Below are 27,529 nucleotides of genomic sequence, written 5' to 3'. Positions count from 1 at the left end.
CCTTCCTTCCTTCCTTCCTTCCTTCCTTCCTTCCTTCCTTCCTTCCTTCCTTCCTTCCTTCCTTTCCTTTCTTTCGACGGAGTCTCTCTCTCTGTCTCCCAGGCTGGAGTGCAGTGACGCGATCTCCGCCTACTGCAACCTCCGCCTCCCGGGTTCACCCCATTCTCCTGCCTCAGTCTCCCGAGTAGCTGGGACTACAGGCACCCGTCACCACGCCCGGCTAATTTTTTTTTTTTTTTTTTTTTTTGTATTTTTAGTAGAGACGGGGTTTCTCCGCATTAGCCAGGATGGTCTCGGTCTCCTGACCTCGTGATCGGCCGGTCTCGGCCCCAAAGTGCTGGGATTATAGGCGTGAGCCACGGCGCCTGGCCAACTTTTCTTAATGTAGTCTTTCATAATAATAAGTAAGAGTGGTTGATCCTTCTTGCTTGCATTATAGATATACAAAGTTATATTTCCAGATAATTTGAAGTCCATTTACCATCTAGTAGATGCAGTAAGAGCAATAATGTTTCAAAGTTTTTGATGGTGGCTGTGGGGCTGTATGAGTTAAGGTTATTTCAAAAGAAAAATCCATTTACTTTTATTGCTATTATAGTTCAAAAAATATTGATCTATCCCTGCTTGCAAACTCTTTTAAACAGGTAGCTATAGGATTTAGACAAAAATCTATATTCCACTTTGTTCTTTCATTCAAAGTACTTCAAAGGAAAATGTTTAAAAAATAGGTTAAATGAGGTTGCAAGTGAACAATGCTATGTTGAATCTTTTTATAAAAAGAAATGTTTCCTGATACTTTTATTTTACTGCTCCATTATTAGATTATAAACTCCTAAGAAAGAAGTGTCATGTCTCTTTAATTGACTCTATATCAAGTTTAGTTCATTTCACATGATAATAGTGTGACAGTTGCTAGATATGGAGTATTTGGTATGCATAAACAAAATGATTTTCTCTCCTTAAAATAAAATCAAAGGCCCTTAACATTGCACACAAGAGTAGCCCCACATCTCTCTAATCTCATGTCTTACATAACCCTCCCTGCATCTGATCTCTAGCTCTACTGAGCTGCTGAATTTTTCCAAATGTGCTCTTTTGTTCACACTATCATTCCCTTGGTCAAACTGCTCCCCATACCTAAAAAGTCATGAACTACCTCTACATCACCCCCGATATACACACATCCATGCAAATCTTGCACATCTTAATTCATCTTTCTGTTATAATCTTTTTTTGTCTTTCTACTTCTTAGCAGAACTATTTATTTTTTTCTCCATGATCCCAATAAATTTTATGATAAAATTACATTATTTATTAGACTTTTTATGTATTTGTATGCTTATCTTCCTAGTAGGCAATAATAAATTGTCTTATTCACCTCTGTAGTCCCAACATTCAGAACGTAGTACAATTTCAAGAGTTTTTTTGAACAATGTTAGATATTTGAATGAGTAGATGAATGAATGAATGTGTGAACAAGAAAGGTCAGAATATCTGAAAAATTGATAATGAAGCTATAATTAGCTGACTCACTGGATGATGGAATCTACTGATTTGGGATTTTTACAATGAAAGTGTCCTTGAGCATATATCTGAATTTTCTTTCCTCAAGTAGACTGTTACATTGTCCATTTGTCACAGACAGTACCGAGTCCCAAACTGAGGACAAATGTCAAGGAGTTCCTTTGAAGAACTTTAAGTATACAAACAATGGGCTAATTTTTTTTTTTTTTTAAATGCTACCTCAAAGCAAGTCGAGGAGGATTCCCTTATCACTTCATGTTTCATCTTTAATAATCTAAACTATAACATGCCCAGTAAGTCAGAATACATTAGAAATGCACTAAACTTTTGAAATCATCTCAGAGTTTTAAAACATGTACATTTTGTAGCAAAGGTGTTGACCAGAGTATAGTACATTTTTTACCTTGAAAAATGTGTGCCAGAGAATTTTAAAATATATTCTGAATACACCTATTTACCTATTTGGCAGGTCTTATAGACTGTATATTTTTTAAGGGCAGAGATTATGGTATGTATCTTCTTTGTGATACAGGGGAGGAAAAATTTCTCCTCTACCCTTTTAGGGTATCTGACTAGGCCTAAGAAACTGACATGAGATAGATTAACAGGAGAAAAAGCATGCAAGTTTTATAAAAATTTTCTATGTGCATGAGAGTCCTCAAGAAATGAAGATCCAAAGAAGTGACCAGAGCAGAAATCTTATATATTTTTTGGACAAAGACATAATAAATTTGTGAAGAAATGAGAAGATAAGGGGTTTGGGCTGGGGCATTAACTTATGGGGAAGTGATTAAGATATACTGGAGAACACTAGTCAAAGGTAGGGATCATTTTAGCAAGTTTGTTGTGCAGATTCATTTCAGTGTTGATTTCCAGTCTCTGGTGATAAAGATGTTCTTTTCTTTCTAGGATATCTTTCTCATGGGAAATTTCTTGGCTTGTTTTTAGGTAAAAGAGAGGAGGTCAGAAAGTTCTGTATCTGCTGTTTCTCGAGTGCCTTCATCTCAAAATAAACAATATTTTGGGGTGGCATGTCTTGAACTACTTCAGCAGCCATAGTTCCTACCCCAGTTCTTTGTACACAGTATATGCTCTGTAAATATTGGACTGAAGTGAACTGATCATACATTAAAGTTGATGAGACTAGCCTTAACATTTCCTTAACTAAACCACTTATAATCATCAAGAAGTGTGGATTTTTAAAATTCATTCCCACTATATCCCATTAACTTGTTTTTGACATGAAATAAATTTATAAACTAGGGAGCTATTACATTAGAACATTAGTTATTGATTTTGGAATTGTCACATTGTGGAGCATTTCAAAGAGTTATGAGGTTTCAGGAAATATATTACTACTCATAAATAATGTTTGAAGTACCTATATTTGTAAATTATGTATTTCATTTTAATTAAGCTAGAGAACAATTAGTCTTATCCATAAAATTAAGCTTAATCCCACACTCTTGTATTTCAATGTGTTCTCTTGAGAGAGAGAGAGAGAGATAGAGAGAGAGAGACAGAGTGTGAAAGAGAGGATGGAGCTACAATTATTAAGCAGTGTCTTGCATAAAACCCCCAGAAACTCACAGCCAGAAAAAATTCTGATAATCATTGAGTTGCAGCAAAATGCTATGTAATCCAAATGCATAGATCCCATACCTATGAAGACTGGCCAACTCCTTGTCTGTCCACAGACATTTTGTGCAGTTCCTCTAGCCATCCTGTAAATTTGTGATCTAAGAACAGAGTTGATATAAATGGCTTGTCATAAATACTCAGTACGACCATAAAAACAACTTCACATTAATGGTATTTCAAGTAACTTTGTATTTAGAGTCAAAGAAAAGCATAGTTTTTATCATAGTTAAAGAGTTCCGATTTCTGTTAAATATATTGAAGTATTCTTGTTGGGCTTGGTGGTTCATGTCTGTAATCCCAGCTACTTAGGAGTTGAGGTGAGGGGATCGTTGAGGTGAGGAGTTTGAAACCAAGTCTGAGCAACATAGTGAGAGCCTGTTTCTAAAAAAGAGAGAGAGAAAGAGAAAGAGAGAGAATTAAATACATATTTTTTAAAGTGTCTCTATTTGCTGTATCTCAAAAGAATGCATGATTTAACTACTAGCTGCAGATGTTATATATTAGCTCTGTGTAAGGTGGAAACCTTTGTCCCAGGGCATACTTGCTGCTATTCTAAATTTTGCATATTTGTATTAAAATAGTGTACTCAATCTGAGGCATTTTAAATGTCAGTGTTTACATTATGATTGTAAAACACTTCACACATTTATTTATTATTGTAAATATGTCTTTCAATGCTTTCTGTGGGCAGTTATAGATTTCCTCCTCCAAACCTCTCTAAATGTTGACTATAGTCTCGTTTGTCTGAGATGCTTGAAGGTGAGACATAGTTTAACTCACAAGGTCTTTTCTAGCTGCATGATTCTATATTTCACAATCTTTTTGTAAACCCATTGTTGAGGTAATGAGATTCCCAAAAGGCTTCTTAACATTAAGAATCAGCAAAACTGCAAGTTTTACAGATCACTTTCTTTTAACCTACACAGTTTCTCTGTGAAGTATTTGAATTATAGTGTCAACTGTTGTCAAGTCAGAGATTGATCAATGAGTAGTTCTATGTCACTTTAAGGCCAGATGTTACTCTTTAACTGGAAATCTGATTGAATTTAAAATTAGGGTTTATTACTTTAGCCATCAAGGATCAAAGTTACTTGGTCACTTTGAAAAGTGTTGAAAAAGTCCTGTTTCTACAAATTTTAGCCAATGTCATTTAAACTTATATTTCCAATATTGCTCTGAACTCACTGCATGAGAGCATTCTGACTGCTCTGCTTTTATTTCCTCTGACCTCCAATTCTAATTTATTTCAGCACCTCTTCCCCTGCTTCAGATTTCTTTGCCTGCACAGCAGGGAAGAAAAAAAAAAGAGCAGAATCATGTGCTACTCTCTATGGGTGCTAACCTCTGACCCTGGGGATGGATCCTCATTTTGTTTCTTCCAAATTTAGTTGTGGATGATGCACAGATATTGAGCTGACAGTGGAGGCAACATGTATTAAAGAAATTCCAACTCCATTTTCTATTCTGAAAGACATAATTATTATAACAAAATCAAGTACCAGTAGGATGCAAACTAAATTTTTGTGTGTGTTGAACTGATATTTCAATGATAAATTATATTGTATCATTAAGAAACCCTGCAGGAAACAAATGACACGTGTGTGGGGGTAGAGCTAAAGGAAACTAACAAAGGATTGTACCATATCTCTGGCTATTGACAGCAGGGAGCCACTAGTAGCTTCAGGAATAATAACCACAGCTTGGAGGACAGCGGTATGGAGTGGGCTGCCATGCATGGTGTGGTTTTCACTAATGGGACACAGCCATCACATAGTGATCAGGCAAAGAAGGAACTGGGGGAAATACCCTACTTCACTCTCCTCCTGACCTCCTCACTCCATTCTCCTACCAAAGTCCTGCTCGCTGCCTGATAACTCTGTTCTCTTACCTACAGAAAGCCTGATAGCACAGGGTCCTGGCTATCGGGGGACCATGTGGATCAGCGTTTACCTGGAAGTAGGAAAGAAGTGCAAAACTCGAGCAGAGAAGGGGCAGAATGGCTTTAGTGGGTAAACAGAAGATATCCACCATTCATATCTTTAAATTTCAAGACAACTATATAATTTAAATCACTCAAAAGTCATAGCTGAAATATGTATCGCCCTATGATTTTCTCTAACTATGAGATTTTGTGATTGCTTATATTGTTTGTTAAGAGGACCATACACTTTTATATGTTCTTGATTGCCTTCCTTCCTTCCTTCCTTCTTTATACATTCCACAACTGTTTCTTGAATATTAGGCTCTGAGAAAGGGTATAGCGCTTAAGAACTCATATCCTGGAATCACATTGACTGTATTCAAAAGCCAGCTCTGCCACTTACAATTTGTGTGTCTTTAGACAAATCCTTTAACTTTTGGGGTCCTCATAGGGCTGTGGCAGGATTAAATGTAACAGCTTAGAACCGTGTGATACATAAATTATATGTAAGTGTTTAGACACTTGGGATACAAAGTAAAAAATAAATACAAATAAATATAAACTCAGGGGAAAAAGATAGATGAGTAAATATAATTATAATAAAATACTTGGACCAATATAGGTATGTCCAAGGCCTATAGAAGCCGAAAGAAAAGAGCAATTAACAGTGCTTACAAGCTCCGGGCACTCATTATACAGGATGTATAGTTTGACCTTAAGAAATAATTAGGAATTTCTTCATGTTTTATCCACTCGGAGAATGCCTTCTTTTCAGGCAGAGAAGATGTCATGCCTCAAGGCACAGAGGCTGAAAGGGAAAGACAAGTGCTTCAACACGTCTGACCCTTAGGTTGCTTATGAGAAAATGATGGCAGACAGGACTGGAGAGGTAGGAAAAGCTGAGATCATGAAGGGCCCTCTATCGTAAGGAAGTTGAAGAGATCTAAATAGTTTCCAAATTACCTTCAGAGTGTGCAAGGGTGGAACTAGTGGGCCAAAGGAGTAGAGACAAAAAAGTTTCTTAAAATTAATACGACCATTCTTTCCCTTTCAACGCTAGACTCAGGGAATCCTTTCCTTTCCCTCATTTTTCCCAGTACCTGGCTTACAGTGTCTCATTCCATTCTTTCTCTTGATTATCATGGGACAATAGAAAAGAGTGTGGGCATTGAAATCAGGTAGGAGTTGGGTAGAATCTCATTTGAGCTATTTCTACATATATAACTGTGGTCAGCTTCTCCGAACTTCTTTTTTTTTTTTTTTTTTTTTCATCCATAAATGGGAAATAATGGTGACAGGCTAATAGCATTGCAATAAAAATTACATGAGTTAAAATGATTATAGTATTCAGCAATCCCCTTTTCAAAAATAATCAACAATGTCAGCTTATATTCTTATCTTCCTGGAAATTACATCCATGTTTCAACCTTAAAGTACTCTAATCCCCTACCTTGTCTACCAATTTGTTTGCCAGTGGTCACTCACTTGTCTTAGCTTTGATTCCCTAGAAAACATAGTTGAAGTAAAGATAATAAACTAATACTTTATTGAGAAGCTTGGAAGGTGTATTTCTAAGACAGCAAGAAAGAGGGGGAAAATTATATAAACAGAGTAATTGGAGAATCAAATATAAGGTGGTACGTTACTGAGCTGGCCAAAGCCTCACAAGAAACACAGCTGAATGTTTAATTATGTGAGCCATGTGGACCAGTTGTGCTTTAGAACCACCTGTTTTGGGAGAGGAAGGGTTAGCAATTTATCTACCGGTCTCCTTCCCATCTCTTCTCTTGCTTCTTGATAGTCAAATTTCATCTCTCAAGCTTTAAATTCTCCACAATTTGATGCTGTTATCCACCGCTGTGGGAAGATTCCTGTGTTTCTGTGGAGTCAAATCTGGGTACTGGAGCTGCTATAGTTTATGTTGCAATTGACAAGAAAAAGGCAACTGTTGCCATGGTTGTTCTGTCCTTAAGCCTTCATGAGTCTGAGGCAACTGGTAGCATTAGAAGAGGAGCCAATCGAAGTGATCATGAGTGTCACTTCTGTCATATTCTCTTCATTAAAATCCAGGCAAAAATACTGGCCAATAATCAAAAAGGGAGGAATTTGACTCTACCTTTTGTTTTTTTGCTTTTGTTTGTTTGTTTGTTTTTGAGATGGAGGTCTGCTCTTGTTGCCCAGGCTGGCATGTAGTGGCACGATCTCTACTCATTACAACCTTTGCCTACTGGGTTCAAGTGATTTTCCAGCCTCAGCCTCCCAAGTAGCTGGGATTACAGGCTCCTGCCACCACGCCCAGCTAAGTTTTGTATTTTTAGTAGAAACGGGGTTTCTCCATGTTGGCCAGGCTGCTGTCAACCTCCTGACCTCAGGTGATCCACCTGCCTTGGCCTATCAAAGTGCTGGGATTAAAGGCATGAGCCACCACGCCCGGCCAACTCTACCTTTTGATAGAAGCATCAAAGAATTTGCAGACGTGTTTTAAAACCACTATGGAATGATTTGAGAACAAGTTGCAAACATAATAGCCCATCACTCCCAAATATTCAGTTTGAATTGTCCCAAAACAAAAAACTCCTTTATGTAACTACAAAACAACCATACAAATCAGAAAATCAACATTAATAAAACACTTCCAAATAAATTAACAAACCCATCCAAATTTCACTAACTACACACACACACGCATGTGCGCATGTGTGCACATACACACACGTATGTTTTTCATTTCTTGTCCAGGATTCAACCCAAGAACCTGCATTGCATTGTTGTCATGTCTCTTTCATTTCCTTCAATCTGGATGAGTTCCTCAATGTTTCCCTATCTGTCATGACCTTGATAGCTCTTTTATTTTGTGATACATCCCTCAATCTAGTTCCATACAATCTTTTACCATATCCAGACACAGGCCACACATTCTTGATAGGGGTACCACAAAAATGATGCTTGTCCTCTCAGTACATCACACCAGGATGCAAACAACGTCAATATATCCCAATATATGCCCTGTGTGGTTATTGATCACCTAGTAAAGTTGGTTTCTTCCAGGATTTTTCATGAGAACATCACCAATTTCACCTTTGTGATTTATATGTGTTTCACAAGAGAGGTAATATCTTATTTTTTATCAAACATCCAGCCAAGAATCCACAACCACTGTGATGGTTGCCAAATATTAGTTTTCTTTTTTTCCCCACTTATTCAGTATTTATTAACTGTCCCTCTATATGGAGAAAATGTTTTCCCTTTGTCACATTTATTTATTTATATCAATAGGAATGAATGCCTTCAAATTTTATCCAATGTGTTGTACTCTGCCATCATCATTGTTTGATGGTTAAATTGCACCAGAATACCCAGTGGAGCTTCTTCAAGCTGGCCTCTATGTCCTTTTGATATGTCCCCATCATCATTCTTTAAGTACACCCCACTTTTTTGGCACAACAAGATATTCCGGCCTCACTTATCCTTTTCCTTGTCCATCCCCTAAAATCAGCCTCCCTGGTTTCCTTTAGTGAAGAATGGTATGTAGACACAAACATCTGGGTAGTTGATGTACTTGTTTCTATAGAGCTTTATTGCTTTTAGGACTCTCAGTGGATGCGGCTAGAAAATATGTGCACATATATGTACACATATGTGTATGCATGACATATGTATGTATATGCACCCATTCATATCTAGTTATATTCATATTTTAATCTTGAGTTCACACCATTTTTTAACATTTCATTTTAACCTCGTAGGATTCTTTGTAGTCTTTTTTCTTTCTACATTTGTAAATGATCTTTTTGATAGTGAGAAGTCTGTCTACTCTTACTGTCAATGTTTCTGATTCTCACCCTTCTTCATATCTATTTAACCTCCCAACCTTACCGGCTGCCTTTTTAGCCTCACTTCTACTTCTCTGGCCCTCATCCATGATATCACCTACTTGACCCTGCCATCTCCTCAACCTCTGGTGCAACCGTCACTACCACCTAACTCTACCCATTGCACTTTGAAAGAAAAGGGAAGAAAAAGGCTTTATACCTTTTCTGATACTGTTCTCTCTATTTGGGATACTTTTTTCCTTCTTTTGTCTTTTAACTCACTCACTACTCAGTGAGTTAACTCTGAAAATAACTTCAGGGTTACCTATTCTGTGCAGTCTTTACCTCTTTTCCAATCTCCAACTCCAAGGAGACTTAGCTAATACCTCCTTTGTGCCTTCAGTTAAGAATAGGGGCTACATTTTATTTGTCTTTATATCCTTAGTACCTTATTTTATTTTTTATAAATATTAGAAACTAAGTAAAGGTTTCATAAATGAATAACTAGTGAATGAAAAGTCTTCCACAATAGCATGGTGATTAAGACTTTATACAAATCTCAATTTATGAGATTTGGATGGAGAGACAAAGCCTAACCATATCACTGCTGCATAGGAAAAAAATCCAAAAACAGTGGTACATAATAGGTGTGTGTTTACTTTACTTACTGTGTATTGTTTCCAGTGTATGTTAGAGAGTATTTACAGTTTCATTACATTTAAAATATATTCTTAATTTTAAAGAATGTTGTATTAATGGAGCAAAGAAAAAAATATGGCTTCAAATAGATTAACACTCACTCTCAACACTAACCCAAAGATAATAGAAAGTGTATTTAAAAATATAATGATGCCTAAGAATGAAAAGATAAAATTTACAATTGTTTTGAGGCTGTAGGGTATTCCCAAGATAAATAAGTGTAAATAAACATAAAAATAAATGGTTGTTATCATTGCATTTTCTTGTTCAAACACAAGTTTTGTTGTCCCCTAAACTACTTCCTCCTGCATCTTTTCATCATAGGCATAACAACCATTATGATTCACTGTATAAATTTTCAAATATGCTGCATTAAAGTTCACTGTGCTACTCTTTAAATACACTTACCATTAAATCCAAGGAAACACAGTAAAAGAGCAATAAGAAAATATTTTTAAATAATTAGAGTAGGTACCCTCACAAACTTAAGGGGGGAAATTGTATTCATGAATTAAAAAAAAGACTATGAAGCAATAAGAAATAACAATCATTAAATATTTAGGAAATGACAACAAGATTTTTCAATATTTAAGGTAACTTGTAATTAAATAAAACGAAACAGTGAATTAGTAAACTGAGGTTTATAATATATAAATGTATATGTGTGTATATGTGTATTTTTATATAAATATGGAATTATTGAATTCTTCTAGAATGCAAAATAGAGAACCTTTACAAATGAGAAGTTGAAAGGTTGAGCAACATGAGGGCTAAATTCCTAATTTTCAACATTCAATGTGAACGAGTTTCAGAAAGATGAGGACATATAGTAAACAACATTTTAAAGGAAATAATGCTAACAATTTTCTAGAATTGAAAAAAAAAAGTTACAAGGTATTTGACAGAAGTAATCTATTGAGCACCTAGTAGAAAAAATAGACTTAAAAATGAGTATATTTAAAAACAGCAAGTCTGAGAAGGAATCCTAGCTCTTAAAAGAATGGAGGAGAAGAGGCAGATTAATTATGAAAATTAAAATCAATTTGGTATCATATTTCTTATCAGGAATACTAGATGGATAAAAGACTAGAGGAAAACATATTTAAAATGCTGAGGGCAAATAATTTTGAATTAAAATTTTATATCTTACCCACTATCATTCAATAGTGAGGGCAAAATAAAGACATTTTCAGATGAAGAAGGATCTATTCTTTCAATAACAGAAACAAGTTTTAGAAGAAGATACAAGAGTAATAAACTGTGAACCTAGCAATAGTGTCACCCCTCAATCACCTAGCACTTTAACATACCTATTTCCTGTTTTTTCTTTTCTTTCTCTGAACTGTATATCACATTCTAAAATAAGACGTTATTTATTATTATTATTATTATTTTATTATTATTATTATTATTATTTGAGACGGAGTCTCACTCTGCTGCCCAGGCTGGAGTGCAGTGGCGCAATCTCGGCTCACTGCAAGCCCCGCCTCCCGGGTTCACGCCATTCTCCTGCCTCAGCCCCCGGAGTAGCTGGGACTACAGTCGTCCGCCACCATGCCCAGCTAATTTTTTTCAGTAGAGACGGGGTTTCACCGCATTAGCCAAGATGGTCTCGATCTCCTGACCCCGTGATCCGTCCGCCTCAGCCTCCCAAAGTGCTGGGATTACAGGCGTGAGCCACCGCGCCCCGACTGTTTATTATTTTTAGTTTGCAAATGTCCAATGGAATACATGCTTTCAGAGAGCAGAGATCATTGTTTATTTTTTGGTGTATCCTAGATACCTAGAACATCATCTGACATATGTAAATACAGTAATCCCACCTTGTTCATAAGGATATGATTCAATAGCCCCAATGGGTGCTTTAAACCACAGATGGTCCGCAACTTTATACAGGCTGTTATTTTCTATGGATGGATAGATAGATAGACAGATAGATAGATAGATAGATAGATAGATAGATAGATAGATAGATTAGATAGATAGATAGAATAAAGATTAATTTGTAAATTACACACAGAGATTGATAACAAAAATTAAAAATAAAAAAGAACAATTATAATAATATACTGTCATAAAAGTTATGTGAATGTACTCTCTGTCTCTCTCAAAATAATTCACTGTACTATACTTACCTATTTTTGGACCACAGTTGATCTCAGGTAACTGAAACCACAGAAAGCAAAATGCAGATAAAGAGGAACTAGTGTGTAAGATGATCAAATGTTGCATAAACTAAATAACTGAACAATGCTTTAAAATATGTGAAATGAATTTGATTCAACTATTAAAGAGTGTTGTCAAATTCACACTTGGAACTTTAACACGCTTCTTTATTGAAGGCATAAATAATTTCAACTTGATTAATATAACAAATTGAACTGAATATATTTCATTTATTTATCCACTGCAAGACCTTGATATACATATACGGAATACTAAAGAAACAACGTTAGAAAGCAACAACAAAATGATAGCCCAACCCATAAATTTTAAAACACTCAGAAATTATTTATGAGTTACAAAGTAAACCAAAACACAAACTACAAACTTTTCACAAGTGAACAATAAAATCTCTTCATATCAATTTAGAGCTAAATTTGTTTTATTTTTTAATAAATGAGAAAGACTGAAAATACACTGAAAAAAAGTTCTAAGATTTCAACTCAGGAAAATAGAGAAAAGAGCAGCAATATAATCCAAAAGAAAACTGAAGATGGAATCCAAAAATATAAAAAGAAAAGATGTTTAAATTAAAATAAAAACAATAGAATTTGCCAGGCACGGTGGTTCACACCTGTAATCCCAGCACTTACAGAGACCAAGGAGAGTAAATGACTCGAGTTCAGGAGTTCGAGACCAGCCTGGCCAACATGGTGAAACCCCGTCTCTACTAAAAATACAGAAACTAGTTGGGCATGGTGGCATGAGCACCTGTAGTCCCAGCTACCCAGGAAGCTGAGGCAGGAGAATCTCTTGAACCTGAGAGGCAGAGGTTACAATGAGCCGAGATCATGCCACTGCACTTCAGCCTGGGTGAGAGAGTAAGAGACTCTGTCTCAAAAAAAAGCCAGAATTTATCAACAGCAAACACTGGTTCTTTAAGCCGACTAATAAATTTGACAACCTTTTGCAAATATGAAGAAAGAAAACCAGAAAGTAAATACTAATAGCATTAGAAGTGAGAAATAATTGTTATATTTATAATGGAGATGTTAAAAAATCTTGTAACACATTCTGTTACGACTAAACTACCAGCAAACCTTGAAAAATGTCACTTCTCTAAAGTTTATGGGTTGCCAATATTGGTCCAAAACCCTTTCCAAGAAACAAACAAACGAAAAAACAAACAACCACAAAAAAACACTTAAATAGGAAAATAACCTTAGAGGCACATAAAATGGTAGTCACATTACTACCAAACTCATCCATGCAATACTCCAATATTTTTTCTTGTACAAATTAACCTAAAGACTAGTAAAATGTGGAAAATTACTAATATCTTCCCTTGATATTAAAACTAGGTAGGAAGAGCAGAAGAAAAAAATTATAGCCTAGTGTCCCTGATAGATAAAAAAAGTCTAAGAAAATATAAAATCAAATCCAGTTTTTTAAATAAATCATCAAAAGCACATAAGATTTCTGCTAAGCATACAAGGATGTTCAAAAGTGTCTCTAAAACATATTGTTTGGTTAAAAAGAAGAGAGAAAATAATATTGACTGTATAATAAAAGTTAAAGTATGATATATATGAAACAATACTGCATAGTTTTTGTGAAGATAATTTTCAGGTTTCTATAATGTTACATAATAGATACATCTGTGTGGAATCATACGTCTTGAAAACAGAACTGGAAAGATACACATTAAATTGGTGCTAGTGGATAACAGAGGAGCTAGGAATGTGATGATATTGGAGTGTCAGGAGAGACTATAACTTTATCTTAAAGTTACATTTTTTAAATTTGTATTTATTTTTACTTTTTACTATTATTTGTCTGAAGACAACTGCATTACTAAGATTTTATGTGACTTATAAGCCAAATCAACCACCACAATAATTTACTGCTAACATTCATAGTTAAACAGTGATGATCCCAGATATTTGAAGTTTCTTTGGATGCACTTCAAAGGTTGTTTTAATGGTGTTAAAATATTTTTTTCGATGTCTTTCAATTGATTCAAGAAACATTTATTAAGGAACATAGCTGAGTATTTTGGAATTCAAACCTGATTGCTTCCTTTGAGTAGATTTATTTTGGTCAGGGGGTCTAGTTGGGGAAATAATTCAACCAACAAGTACCAGATTGAGGAACAGATCCTAGGTGACAGGTGTTCATTGAGTTCTGTAGGAGTATAGACACAGAGAATGTTCCCTCATGTCCTGGTCATGATTCAAAGATTTACTGTATCCTGTAGAAATTACAAGAATAAGAAAAGTCTTTGGAATTTGAGGGAAATATATATTTATGTCTATGTGTACATTTATGTGTATATGTCATACAAAGAGAAAATCTGAGATCTTATCATAGTTTTTGTTAAGTACATGGCCTCTGGCCACCTCATTAGCTCTGATAACCTCAGATTCTTCATGTACAAAAAGAAAGAAATATACTAATTATTCTCTAAAGATCATTTATCCAATCATGCCTGTCAGAGTGGCAAAAAAAACAAAAATAAGATTGGAGAATATGTTTATTTTTTATCTGAAATATCTCCGCAACAAAGAGCATATATCTATCTAACTTGTATAATGGGTATCATATGCCTGCAACCCTTGGAAGGTGACTTTTGTCTTCTATTTTTCCAGAAATTGAGAAAGAAAGTTGTGGTGATCCTGGTACACCCTTATATGGAATTAGAGAAGGCGATGGATTTTCTAATCGTGATGTTTTAAGGTTTGAATGCCAATTTGGGTTTGAATTAATTGGAGAGAAATCCATTGTTTGTCAAGAGAATAACCAATGGTCTGCAAACATACCCATCTGTATCTGTGAGTACCAAATGCTTTGCTCCCAGACAGCATATGTTACCCTGTCCTTGCATATAATTGCTTTTGTAATTAATTGCAAAGAGCTGCAACCGTGTAATTATTTTTGGATGAGTAGCACTTTGTGATACTATCTTTAACAAGTGTGCTTATGCTAAATTATAAATTTTATTACAGATTTAAATAAAGTTAACATAGTTCACTTGGTAATGGCAAAATATATATTACGTGTGTTCTTACAACATTTTATTTCGTGGCATTTTATACTTTCTAGATAGCATACTTCTTATGGAAATTATACATCTGAATGAATTCTAATAGACTCATTTATTTTAATAAGATAGTATAAGTTTATTTGCAATCAAAAACATTAAAATATTTAAAGCTTATATTTTATGTATAATGCACTAACTTATTTTTGCTTGTAGATGTTAACACTAATGCATGAGGTGACATGTTTTTATATTGCATAGAATACAATTCATTAACATTAATGATATACAATATGTTTGGATTAAAATAGTGTATTCAAATACATTAAGATATTGCATTTTAACTACAGCAAAAGTATAATTTGTATTGCCTATTCATGCACTTGGTGGGCTCAATTAAATACTGTCTTCGTTATATTAAGATGAAGTGGATATTTTTAGAATCTGGCAGAAATTTTCCTAATCACAGTATATTGTGTTTACTCTTCAGGAAGTCTAGAAGAGGAAAAGTGCACAGGTTCCCTTCACAGACTCTTTTTGTTTTAGTTCTTATCTTTAACCAAGATCACTTGGTGAAGTTCTTGTAAGAAGAAAATGTATTAGGAGGATCTGATTCGATTTACTAAATCTTAGTAATACTTCAAAATACTTTTGTTGAAAGTTTTTAATTCTAGGTGTTCTTCTAGGAGGACAACGTTGACTTAATTCTGGAGAATCCATTAATGTAATATATCACATGAAAAATAAAAATATTTTAAGAGCATTTTAATAGATTCCAAAATGCATTTAGTGAAAATATTGAAAATTTTGCTGACTAAAACCAATTTTTAAAACATTCTTGAATACTAGGAAGCATTTTTTACTATTTTAAAATTAAGTCTAATATCCTGATATATGATAAAAATGTAGCAATTAATAATATTTTATATACCAGTAATAACTAATTAGAAAATACATTTAAAAGAGAATGTATTCAGAAAATGCAATTATAAAATACATATAAATAATCCTCATATATTTCAAATAACTCATACAAAAAAATTACAAAACTTTACAAGAAAAGAAAATTTTATGGGAACAAAATACAGATAGAAGCCATGTTCCCGAATAATAAATTAATATATCAAATACATGAGTTATACAGAAATTGCTTTTCAATTTTGTCAAAATTCTAACATAGTTTTTCTGGGAACTTGGCATACTGCATTGACATATAGCTAAATAAAAAACAGGTAGGAGTAGATAGAAGAATTTTGTAAAAGTAAAGTGCTTCTGTGGATGCTAAATTATCATATTAAGTTATGAGTGTGTACAGAGAAATTGTAACACACTGGGTAAAGGGAAGTTACATAAAAACTGCATCTGATATAATTAAGAATTTAAAGTATGATATAAGCATCTATCTATCTGATAACAGAGATTAAAGTGGTGTCTTTGGTTAGCTCTTGCTTCAAGTGGGGATCATTCAGATCAGGAGATGACAAACCGACTGTGGGCCAAATCCATCCTCCTGCCTGGATTTTTAAGTAAAGTTTTATTGGAACATAACCAAACACTTTCATTTACTGATTGTGCATGGCTGCCTTCCAGCGACAATTGCAGAATTAAATAGTTGCAAAGGAGATCATATAGTTTGCAAAGCCAAAGCATTTATTACCTACTCCTTTACAGAAAAAGATTGCCAACCCTTAATTTAGATCAGGAGTTACAGGATCAAATTATTTCAGGACCCAGGCAGGAAAGAGTGTGAAGAGGGAATAGGAGTAAGTATGAGTGCACCCATTTTGGAAGTGGTAGGAAACTGGGGTCCCTTAACTTTTCAGGATAAGTTAGAATAAAAGATGTTTTTCCCTTAAATATGAAATATGATGATTTTTTAATGTGATTTCAAATTTTTATGGGGGCAGAAGAAAAACAAAATCGAGCCGAACACATCTGCAATCTGAATTCAATCAATGACTGTCAGTTTGCAAGCTTTAGTTTAACTCATAAAATTATACAGAAAAAAATAGATTTAAAGTGCAAAATATTTTTGAATGATAAAATGGTAAAAGTTATATAGAGAGATTATCTATTGGTAGATGCAGCTATACCTATGATTTCATATTTGTGTAGATAAAGAAATAGATATTGGTGTAATGTCTGAATGTTAATAAAATATATGACCCTAAAAGATTGTAAGAAATGCAAACAATTATTTCAGTATTCAAATTAAAAATAATGTATGCCAAAATATTATTAAAATAGAATAATGAGAAACTTTTATGCATGTTATAAAGTAAGAGATCATAATCTTAAATGATTAGGTTTATGAGCAGATAATTTTTTAAAAGATAATAAAAATGTCTAATAAAAGTAAGAACTCTTCAACTTCTGTAGTAGTCAATAAATGCAAGTTAAGACAATGAGTTATCACTTTTCTTATCAATGGAGGAAAAGGAAAATAATCACAATATTTTATACTGGTACAGGTGTTATATTCTCTGATATTTCCGTTATTTTTCAATAATGTTGAATTAACTTTTTAAATCAGAAATTTAGCAAAATGTTTTGAGACTAAAATTCATATCCTTTGTCATACTAAGTACTTTTTTTTGAAAATGTATACCAAAGAAATAATGAACAAAAAAACCTTTCTTCAAGAATATAGTCAGTGTTATTTATATTGCAAAAATTTTAAAATATAATTTTAAATGTCAAACACTAGAAGAAAAGTTAATGTTCATATATCCATACAAATTAATGGGGTGAGAGTTTTAACTAATAACTATACATTTTGCTGAAAAACTTGACTTGAAAAATCTCACATATTAATATAAGGAAAACATAATTTAGTACAAAATGTAGGAAATTCAATTTTTTAAAAAATATGTAATAAAAGGCCAGGCTTGGTAGCTCACGCCTGTAATCCCAGCACTTTGGGAGGCCGAGGTGGGTGGATCACTTGAGGACAGGGGTTCGAGACATGCCTGACCAACATGGCGAAACCCCATCTCTAATAAAAATACAAAAATTAGCTGGGCGTGACGGGCGTACCTGTAATCCCAGCTACTCCGGAAGCTGAGGTGGGAGAATGGCTTGAACCCGGAAGGTGGAGGTTGCAGTGATCCTAGATGGCGCCATTGCACTCCAGCCTCCGCAACAAAATAAGACTCTGTCTCTGAAAAAAAAAAAAAAAAAAAAAAAAAGTAATGAAAACTTTGGAAGATAATATATCAACACTTAAACTCTGATTTTCTTTGAGTAGTATATCATTTTCTTTTCTGTTCCTTTATTTTTCCTCTGCTTTCTAAATGTTCTATGTGAACTTTCAAGTCAGATGTTTTTAAAAGTTAAAAACCTGGAGGAGAAAGAAGACTTCATTTTAGTGTGATGCAAGAGCTCTCATTTAGTTGTTCTTCAGGTTTTAGCCACTATTAATGTCTGTTATAGAAGTTAATTTATCTCTTTATTTGTGTAGTAATCAGAGCATCCATTGCCACCATAGAAATGAAACTCACACATTGATAACCACTACCTTGAGTATTTTCTGAGCTACCGGATTCTTATTCTGTTAATATCCCCTTAATAATTTTTGTCTTCGGTCATTTCAAGAACCTTATTCCTTTCTATGGGGACTTCCATATATTTCTTCATTTTTTAAACGCTGAAATGAACACTTTGCACCGTCTAACATAAGCAAGATATGTCAAAAAATTGCTATTATTCCAATTATATTTTTGTGCATTAAGAGTAGAGCCTTAAGTTTATCCAAAGCACTAGTTGCCTCTTTCAATATGTAAAAATGGTAACCTTTTTGTTCTGTTTTATAATTTACATAATTTAATATTATCTTATTATACTGCTAATTGATTATCATAATTGTAGAATATGAGAAAATAAGGTGAAATATTATTTTTGAATATTTATCATATTTTATAATCTTCCTATTTCACCAGTTCCCTGCCTCTCTAACTTTACCGCACCAATGGGAACAGTTCTTTCTCCTGATTACCCAGAAGGGTATGGAAATAATTTAAATTGCATCTGGACGATAATCTCTGATCCAGGGAGCCGGATACATCTTTCTTTCAATGACTTTGATCTGGAATCCCAGTTTGATTTCCTTGCTGTGAAAGATGGTGACTCTCCAGATTCCCCAATTCTTGGAACCTTTACTGGGGCTGAGGTGCCTTCCCATCTTACTAGTAATAGTCACATACTGCGATTAGAATTTCAGGCTGACCACTCTATGTCAGGACGTGGCTTTAACATCACTTACAACAGTAAGTTTCTGTTTCTGTTTTTTTCCCATATAATATATTTCTACAAATTTGAGTTGAAAAGTGATCATGCATGTTGGTTCTCTTGTTTCCTAGTTAAGAAAATTTGTAAAAGCTGTAAATCTCATTGTGCCAAAGTTGGTTATTTCTTCCTTCATTTCCAATCACATTTTGCTCCTTATTATTATTATTATTATTAATACATTTCTTTCTTTGTGAGAGGTCCAATATCAAGGAAATGTGTTTCAAATATTGTTATTATATAAGCCAATATATTTATAATTGTTTTATCAGCCAACATATTTATATCTTAGCATAAACTCAAACCTATTATAGATCACGTACTTTGCTATTTGTAAGCAACATGAAAGATAAATAGAGCTTCCCTTGAAGATATTCATGCACCAATAGATGTTAAACAACTAATAATGGCATAGAATTAAAAGTCCAAAGAAAAAATCACGTGGCTACAGTAGCATCATAGAAAAGGAAGTAATGAACTTTGGATCTTAGTTTTGTTTTAGGTTTTATAACTGAGCCACAATACTCACATTAGTAAAACCACAGTGGATTGCTATAAAGAATAAATTAGGTGATGCATGTGAATAATTTAGCACAGAGTACATATTACCTAGTAAAAGCTTAATAAACATTAGCCATTATTGTTTAGTTGGTTTTTGAACAATAATCTTGACATTTTGTGTTACTGTGTGAGATGTTGAATATTATTTATCTGCAAAAATGTTTATAATTCTAGAAAAAAGATGAATCACATAAAAAAGAAAAAAATTTAGTAGATTAATAATACTTACATACTAATGCCTCTGTTTGCAAATATTATACCTGAAACCATAGAATACTAGTAATTTTTATTGCTTTTCCTTGAAGCTTTTACACTGTGTCAGATATTGACCAATTGGATGAGTTAATATTTAAGTGTCACATAATAATAGGATTTAGTTTCCAGCTCTTCCTGTTGCTTTATAGAAAGAATTTCACACCTCACTCCCATCCTCACCTATTCAATGTTAAGCTTTGGCGGGTAGTAACAAAGTATAGTTGTTGTATTTTCAAAGCCACACTAGTGGTAAATAGTGAAACTGTAAGTTGTAAACATGTAATTGCCTATTATCAAAGTTAAATTAGTGGTGAAGTGTGTCATAGAAACTTGTTGTATAAAAAGACTGCTTTATCTGAGGATCTTTTAAAAATATTTCGTGTACATGTCTAAAGATAGATATGTGTATGCATCTATCTGTAATTTTTATTTTGTCTTAAACAATATTATTACCTTTAATGTTGATAGATTTTCAGGGTATTATGGAACTAGTTCTCCCTGTTCCTGGTTCTGTTCTATAGTAAATAATTTAATTGATAATGTGAAATTTATTTTATTTAACGCTTACTAATCAGATTCATTTTTTCTGAAAAAATGTCAAGCACGTACTCTATATTAGAGTCGCACTGCTTAATCAAAATTGAGTTTTTAAAATTACAAAATAAAATAATAATTAGAAATATGTATACATACAAAACATATTTTATGTATTCTAAAACTTACCTTAATATTATTTTGCACTGTTTAATTCAAAATAAGGAGAACAGATAGTAAAATTATACAATTTATAACCAGCATCAAAGTGATGATTAGTGAGAAAATATAAAATAAGTGCGTGTATTAATGCAGTATAAATATAATAAATTATAAGTATCTCATAAAATATATTTTACACATTTAGACTTTGTTACTTTTAATATTATTCCATTTATGTTATAATACATTAAAATTTTATAATATACAATTGGTCACTCAGATGAACACAGAGAAAAATTTGGATTGTTCATGTAATCTATAATCTATGAAAAATTCAAATAAACACATTTTTATTATACTCCTGCTCTTTGCTGTAATTTAGCCAAATGTAAACTGTGAGAGAAACAAGGTAGGATAAGATAGTGGCCCTGAACTCAAGAACTCGTGTTCTCCTGAGAGATGTAAGACAGATAACCCAAGATACAATAGGTTGTTGAGAAAAAATTAAAAGCCAGTCCAGGGAATGAATACATTTTAATCCTATCAGGTCCTATTTCTATGACCTTAGGCAAGTGACTTAACTTTTCCTGAGTCTAACATTACTCTTTTGAATAGATGGCAATACTTTCCTCATCTAAATATTAAATGAGATAATAACATATCACAGTGCCTAGAACATGATAATTGCAAAAGAATTAACTCTCTTCCCTTTTCACAGATGGCAGAAAATAAATGTCATGGAAAGTTATTTTTAAAAATTGTAAAACTTTCATACTAGATTGAGACGTTTCACTTTAATTCTCACTGTGAAACTCACTCTCTCTCTCTCTCTCTATTTCCAGTTGGAAATAGACAAAAATAAAGACAAGTTTCTGAAGGGATATAGTCAATTACTTTGCATTTTAATTAATTGAAATTCTGACCAGCTTATACTGGAAATATTTGCATATTCTTAGCTAGTCTCATGGTCTCCAGAAATAAGCAGAAATAATTCTATTTTGAAATTTTATAATTTTAGAGTATAATTCGTATTTTTAAAAATCACATTTATTGTACATCACAGGCAAACAAGTATGGTCGGAGGAGAACCTCCAAATTTAAAGCAAATAAATAAAAACTTGTGTAGAAATAAACACAACCTTTTTAAAACATCTCTTTCTCTCTCTTTTATTTTTTTTTTTAACCCAAAATATAGAAAGATCTCTCTCTGGCTAATGTTGTATGTGTGTATTTTTCTTTGCATGTTATTCTAAAGCATTTGGACATAATGAATGCCCTGATCCTGGAATACCAATCAATGCACGGCGGTTTGGGGACAACTTTCAATTAGGAAGTTCAATTTCAGTAATTTGCGAAGAAGGATTTATTAAAACCCAGGGAACAGAAACAATTACATGTATTCTTATGGATGGAAAAGTAATGTGGAGTGGACCAATTCCAAAGTGTGGAGGTAAGTGTAGTGTGGAGTGAGAAGCAGAACCTCATCATCATTATGCACAAGAAACCGCAACAGGAAACACATTATCCTACCAGGACTGTCATAATCATTATCTTAAAACATTTCTTGGTATTCTATATTAAACATATGTTGTACAGGAAATTACACTTTTAATTTTTCATGTTGAAATAAATTTTTAGAAATCTTTTAGAAGCTTTCTTTTTAAAAAAGCTCTTATTAAAAGATACACATTAATAAATGGTAAATATTGGTCACATGTGTAAACCCTCTTTAGTATACTTCATAGTTATAGTTTAATACACTTATAGTTTCCATTCATTTTTTTCTTGGTATTTTAGCTATTCATGGTACACACTAATTTTCAAAAATGTGTTAATAATGATCAATTCTCATAAATATTATCATAAATACATTTATACTAAAACAGTCATTTATTTAAAATATATGATTTCTGAAAGCATCTTTTGTTAATTTTTTTCAGTTTTTTATTTTTCCAATTAAATGTATGCAACAAGGTTCAGGGCATGTGTGTTTGTGTGTGTGTGTGTGTGTGTGTGAGAGAGAGAGAGATGTATGATCTTTGGAATTCATATTATTACTATTATTTTTAAACCGATTCTCACTCTGTTGCCCACACTGGAGTGCAAAGGCACAATCTCAGCTCACTGCAACCTCTGCCTCCTAGGTTCAAGCAATTCTCCTGCCTCAGCCTCCAGAGTAGATGGGATTACAGGTGCATGCCACCGTGCCTGGCTACTTTTTTGTATTTTTAGTAGAGACACGGTTTTACCATGTTGGCCAGGCTGGTCTCAAACTCTTGGTATCAAGTGATCTGCCTGCCTCGGCCTCCCAAAGTGCTGGAATTACAGGAATGAGCCACTGTGCCTGGCCTGTTTTTGTATATATACACACATATAAAATCTCAAATTATGTTGGTAAGAAGGAAGGATGATCATAACTAAAAATAAAACACATCAATTATACAGTATATAAATTTAGAATCTACTGAAATGAGGCACCTTTATTTAGATTTGCCACAGGAGAGTTAATAGTCTAAGTTTTAATTTCTCCTTCCACTATAGTATCTAATAATACATATCTATTTTATCAAAAATATATAAATGGGCTGGGCACGGTGGCTCATGCCTGTAATCCCAGAGGTCAGGAGATCAAGACCATCCTGGCCAACATGGCAAAACCCCGTCTCTACTAAAATACAAAAAAAAAAAAATTAGCTAGACTTGGTGGCACGCGCCTGTAGTCACAGCTACTCAGGAGGCTGAGGCAGGGGAATCACTTGAAACTGGGAGGCGGAGCTTGCAGTGAGCCGAGATTGTGCCACTGCACTTCAGCTTGGCGATAGAGTGAGACTCCCACTTAAAAAAAGAAAAGAAAAGAAAAAAAGAAGAAGGAAAAAAAAGATTTTAAATGAACTTTTTCTAAGAAATAGATGAACTATAACTGTATAACACTCTTTAGTAGATTGCCATATAGTAATTGATTATTTTAAAAGTAGTTTCTTTTTCTTATTTTCCAAGTTTTTCTTCTTACCTGTCTGCAAACTGACTAGCTGGTAAATTAAGAATATTTAATACGTAGTTTTCCAAAGTATAGCAGATTTAATTGAAGCATTACCTATATATTGCTGACTTTCATTGGATTGAACATTTTCATAATGTCTCATAATGAAGTAATCCCAGACCATGTAATTATGTTTTCCTAGTGGCCTCTTCAATTAATGCTTTTCTCCTTTTTACTTCTAATTGCTTTGTCATTTGTAATATCAGGGGGGCAGAACTAGATGACTTTAGTGTTCCTTTTCAAACTTCAAATAGTATGGGTTCAGCAGGGGCTACTCTGTCAGTAATTATGACTATGATGTTATTTTAAAAACATAGTGGATTTGCATAATAACGGACTAAGGGGAAAAGGGAAAATGGATTGTATGGATAGTAATACTTCGTTTTTCCATCATTCATTTTGCCGGAGCTCATCCATTCTTTTAACATAGTTTTTGATCCAGCCTTGGGGAACCAGTAAGAAAAATCTACATTAGCATTTTTGTTTGTTTGTTTTGAGACAGAGTTTTGCTCTTGTCGCTCAGGCTGGAGAGCAGTGGCACCATCTCTGCTCACTGCAACCTCCGCCGCCTGGGTTCAAGAGATTCCTGTGTCTCAGACTCCTGAGTAGCTGGGCCTACAGGTGCGCACCACCATGCCCGTCTAATTTTTTTGTATTCTTACTAGAAACTGGGTTTCACCATGTTGGCCAGGCTGGTCTTGAACAATTGACCTCAGGTGATCCGCCTGCTTCGGCCTCACAAAGTGCTGGGATTACAAGCGTGAGCCACCGCACCCTGCAGCCACACATTAGTATTTGAAGGAATAGTAGGAAATGGGAGAAAAGTGTGTTTCAGGAAAAAGGAATAGAGCCAGTTCAGTGTGACTGCAGTGGAGGACAGAGTGGGTTGGAGCTGATGAATGACTAAAGAAGTCCAGAGCATTAGACCCTTTGTAAATAATGCTAAGTAGCCCCAAAGTTACCCTGGGGCTGATCGGGAGCCATTGCTGCTGGGAAATGACATTGTCTGAGCCTCACCCTCCCCTGCACTGAAATTTGTTTTAAATCTCAGTGGACACATACAGAGACCACTTCTAGGTAATTTTTGAATTTTGTTGGATCCTCGTTTGCCTAATTTGGGTATTGGTTTCGGAGTTGCTTGGTGCCTAGCTTCATGGTGGAGGTAAAAGTAATTAGTAATATCAATCAATAATTTAACTGATTGATTAATTAGATAGAGCAATTTCAGGGAGATTTGTACTATCTGTGAAAAACAAATGGCATTTAACTTTTAAAAATAAGTAAGATAAAATATTCAGAACTCTAACTTGACAAAGGCCAATAAGCCCTCCGCACATCCCAAAGAGAACCTTTATGAAGTTTCTGACGGACACGAATTGTTTTTCTCTATATGTGAGTGAAATTGCCCACAATTGGCTCACCTGCCTGTTTGTGGACCCAGTAGCAAGGTGGAAACATCACTAAGGATGAGGTTGGAGCCAAGGAAGGCAGAACTGGAGTGGGCCAGAAGCAATCTTAGGGTGGCCCTTGCCAGGTTGCTACTCTATCCCAAACCACCCTCTGAGCCAGTTTCCACCCAAAAAAGCAGACTGTTGTCAACTCTATAACTAACTCAGGTGGGTTTGATTTCTTAGCCTCTAATTAAGATTTGTATTGATTTGCTTTGGTTTTGCCTAAATTCTACTTAGGTACTAATAATGAAAGTCTGTGACTAGCTGAGGAAATCTTATTTTTATTTTTCCTAAATTAAAAAAAAAAAAAAAAAAAAAACCTTCCCCATCCCCCTACCATTCCTGAAATTTCTAGAGCCACTCCCACTTACACAGAGAACTATGGTTGGGAGCCTACTTCTCCTGTCTCCTTTTTTCTCTAGACAGTCTGTATTTTCAAAGATAAAAATTTGCCTATTATTTATTATAGTTCATCTTTGGGGCACTATCACAGCCTCTAACATTTACAAATGTTAGCAAATGTTAACATGCTTAACATTTTAGCTGAAACTTTTAAATCGTCATAAAGTAAACATTTCAAATAGAATAACTTTTTAAATGTACATGTTTGCATTTTCTGGTTAATACAACTAAATTTCTTCTTCTATTTTATTCTCTTCACAATCAAATTCATTGTTAAAAGTTGTGTGTGTATATGGATTGCTGTGTATTAAAATTGGAAGGTAGAACATTTTGTTTGAATCAGAACTTACAGAACAATGGAAGTCAGTATAAAATGTTTTTGTTCGAAAACTCGGAGCTTCAATCCACTTAAAGATCACCACCATCCCCAATTCCTTTCTATCATAAGTGTCTAAAAGTTTAGGAATATTGGCAAATTTGTGATCCACCAATGTCAATCAGTCCTCAAACTGATGAATCAATCAGTCCCTAAAACTTTGGGAAATCTTTGAGAATAGTTAAAGAGACTTTCATCTGCCATAGTCCTTGAATAAGGATTGTCAGACCAAAAGGGAGAAATATCATAATGTGCTGCAGATTTATGATCCCACATTTCAGATAACTTAAATACAATTATTTAACATAATTTGGTTATACATTTTATTCACTGATCTGAAGTTCAACACTGATGCATTAACTAAGGATAGATTGGGATTTTCTGAAAATTTGAACTCATTTCTCCAGAACAAATTTTCGCCATAAAGAAGAAAGATTCATTGCCTTTTAAGTCCTTATGAGCTTTCAGTTCTGCTAATGGAAAACAAAATACGTTACTGTAATCAGCATTGCAGTTATTTCACACTGAATTCCACAAACTGTCATCTTAACTTGGTTTAATGGCAGGCAATGACTCCTTCACCGACACTGAGACAGTAGCCTGAATATATCTCGCTCTACCTAGGGTCAGTCTCTTCATGGCATCTTCTTCAAAGAAACATTCTAAAGCCCTGAAGAACTGTGTAGATGATTGTTGTAGACCTCCTTTAATGAGTTGACCAAGGGATTTTCATAATGTATCACACAGAAAGCTTTCTAAAAATCCTCTTCCTCTCTCTTCACCAGTGTCCCACTCATAGCAGCTGCTTAAACTACTGTCCTCCCTTCACAACACAGCTTCCCTCACGTTCATTTATTTTACTATTCTGCACAGTCCAGGCCCTTTTTGGATATCTTGTGAGCCTCCTCACTAAGTTCAACCCTCTTCAAGTACAGTTTTCTCTCTTCCTTCTTGGAATTGCTTCTTTTCAGACCCTAAATCTACCTTTCTGTTTCTTGTAGTATTATCAGAATTTCAGGGGCCTCTGAGGACATCATAAAGCTCATCTGTATTATAACCTTCAAAGTTCTTTCTACCAGCCTAAGTGCAAGGAAGTTTGGAAATGGGACACAACATAATTGCATTTTTTTTCTTTTTTTTTTTTTTTTTTGAGATGGAGTTTTGCTCTTGTTGCCTAGGCTGCAGTGCAATGGTGCAATCTCGGCTCACTGGCGGAACCTGCGCTTCCTGGGTTCTAGCAATTCTCCTGCCTCAGCCTCCCAAATAGCTGGGATAACAGGCATGCACCACCATGCCCAGCTAATATTTTTGTATTTTTAGTAGAGACGGGATTTCACAATGTTGGTCAGTCTGGTCTCGAACTCCCGACCTTAGTTGATCTGCCCACCTCGACCTCCCAAAGTGCTGGGATTACAGGTGTGAGCCACCACACCCGGCCAAATTTCAATTTTATTTCTCCACTTAAGCATGTGTATGTGTGTCTCCTGAAATATGAGTAAGACAGTCCATTTTTTTTTTTTCTTTTTTTGAGATGGAGTCTCAGACTCTGTCACCCAGACTCGCGTGCAGTGGCACAATTTTGACTCACTGCTACCTCGACCTCCCGGGTTCAAGCACTTCTACTGCCTCAGCTTCCTGAGTAGCTGGGATTACAGGTGTGCGCC

The 27,529-nt window shown here is 34.4% G+C and overlaps 1 protein-coding gene across 1 annotated transcript in view; it reads left to right on the top strand.

Annotated features, from left to right (window-relative positions):
• The window catches only part of CSMD3 (CUB and Sushi multiple domains 3), a 1,271,497-nt gene that overhangs the window by 783,362 nt on the left and 460,606 nt on the right, over positions 1–27,529 (top strand). Inside the window, exons 13-15 of the mRNA XM_026454566.1 lie at positions 14,409–14,591; positions 18,739–19,065; positions 21,852–22,046. Of these exons, the coding sequence (XP_026310351.1) occupies positions 14,409–14,591; positions 18,739–19,065; positions 21,852–22,046 (705 nt within the window). The remainder of the gene's footprint in view (positions 1–14,408; positions 14,592–18,738; positions 19,066–21,851; positions 22,047–27,529) is intronic.

Source organism: Piliocolobus tephrosceles, chromosome 7, assembly GCF_002776525.5.
Source record: "Piliocolobus tephrosceles isolate RC106 chromosome 7, ASM277652v3, whole genome shotgun sequence".
Lineage (NCBI taxonomy): Eukaryota > Metazoa > Chordata > Mammalia > Primates > Cercopithecidae > Piliocolobus > Piliocolobus tephrosceles.
This window is presented reverse-complemented; position numbering and strand designations above follow the sequence as displayed.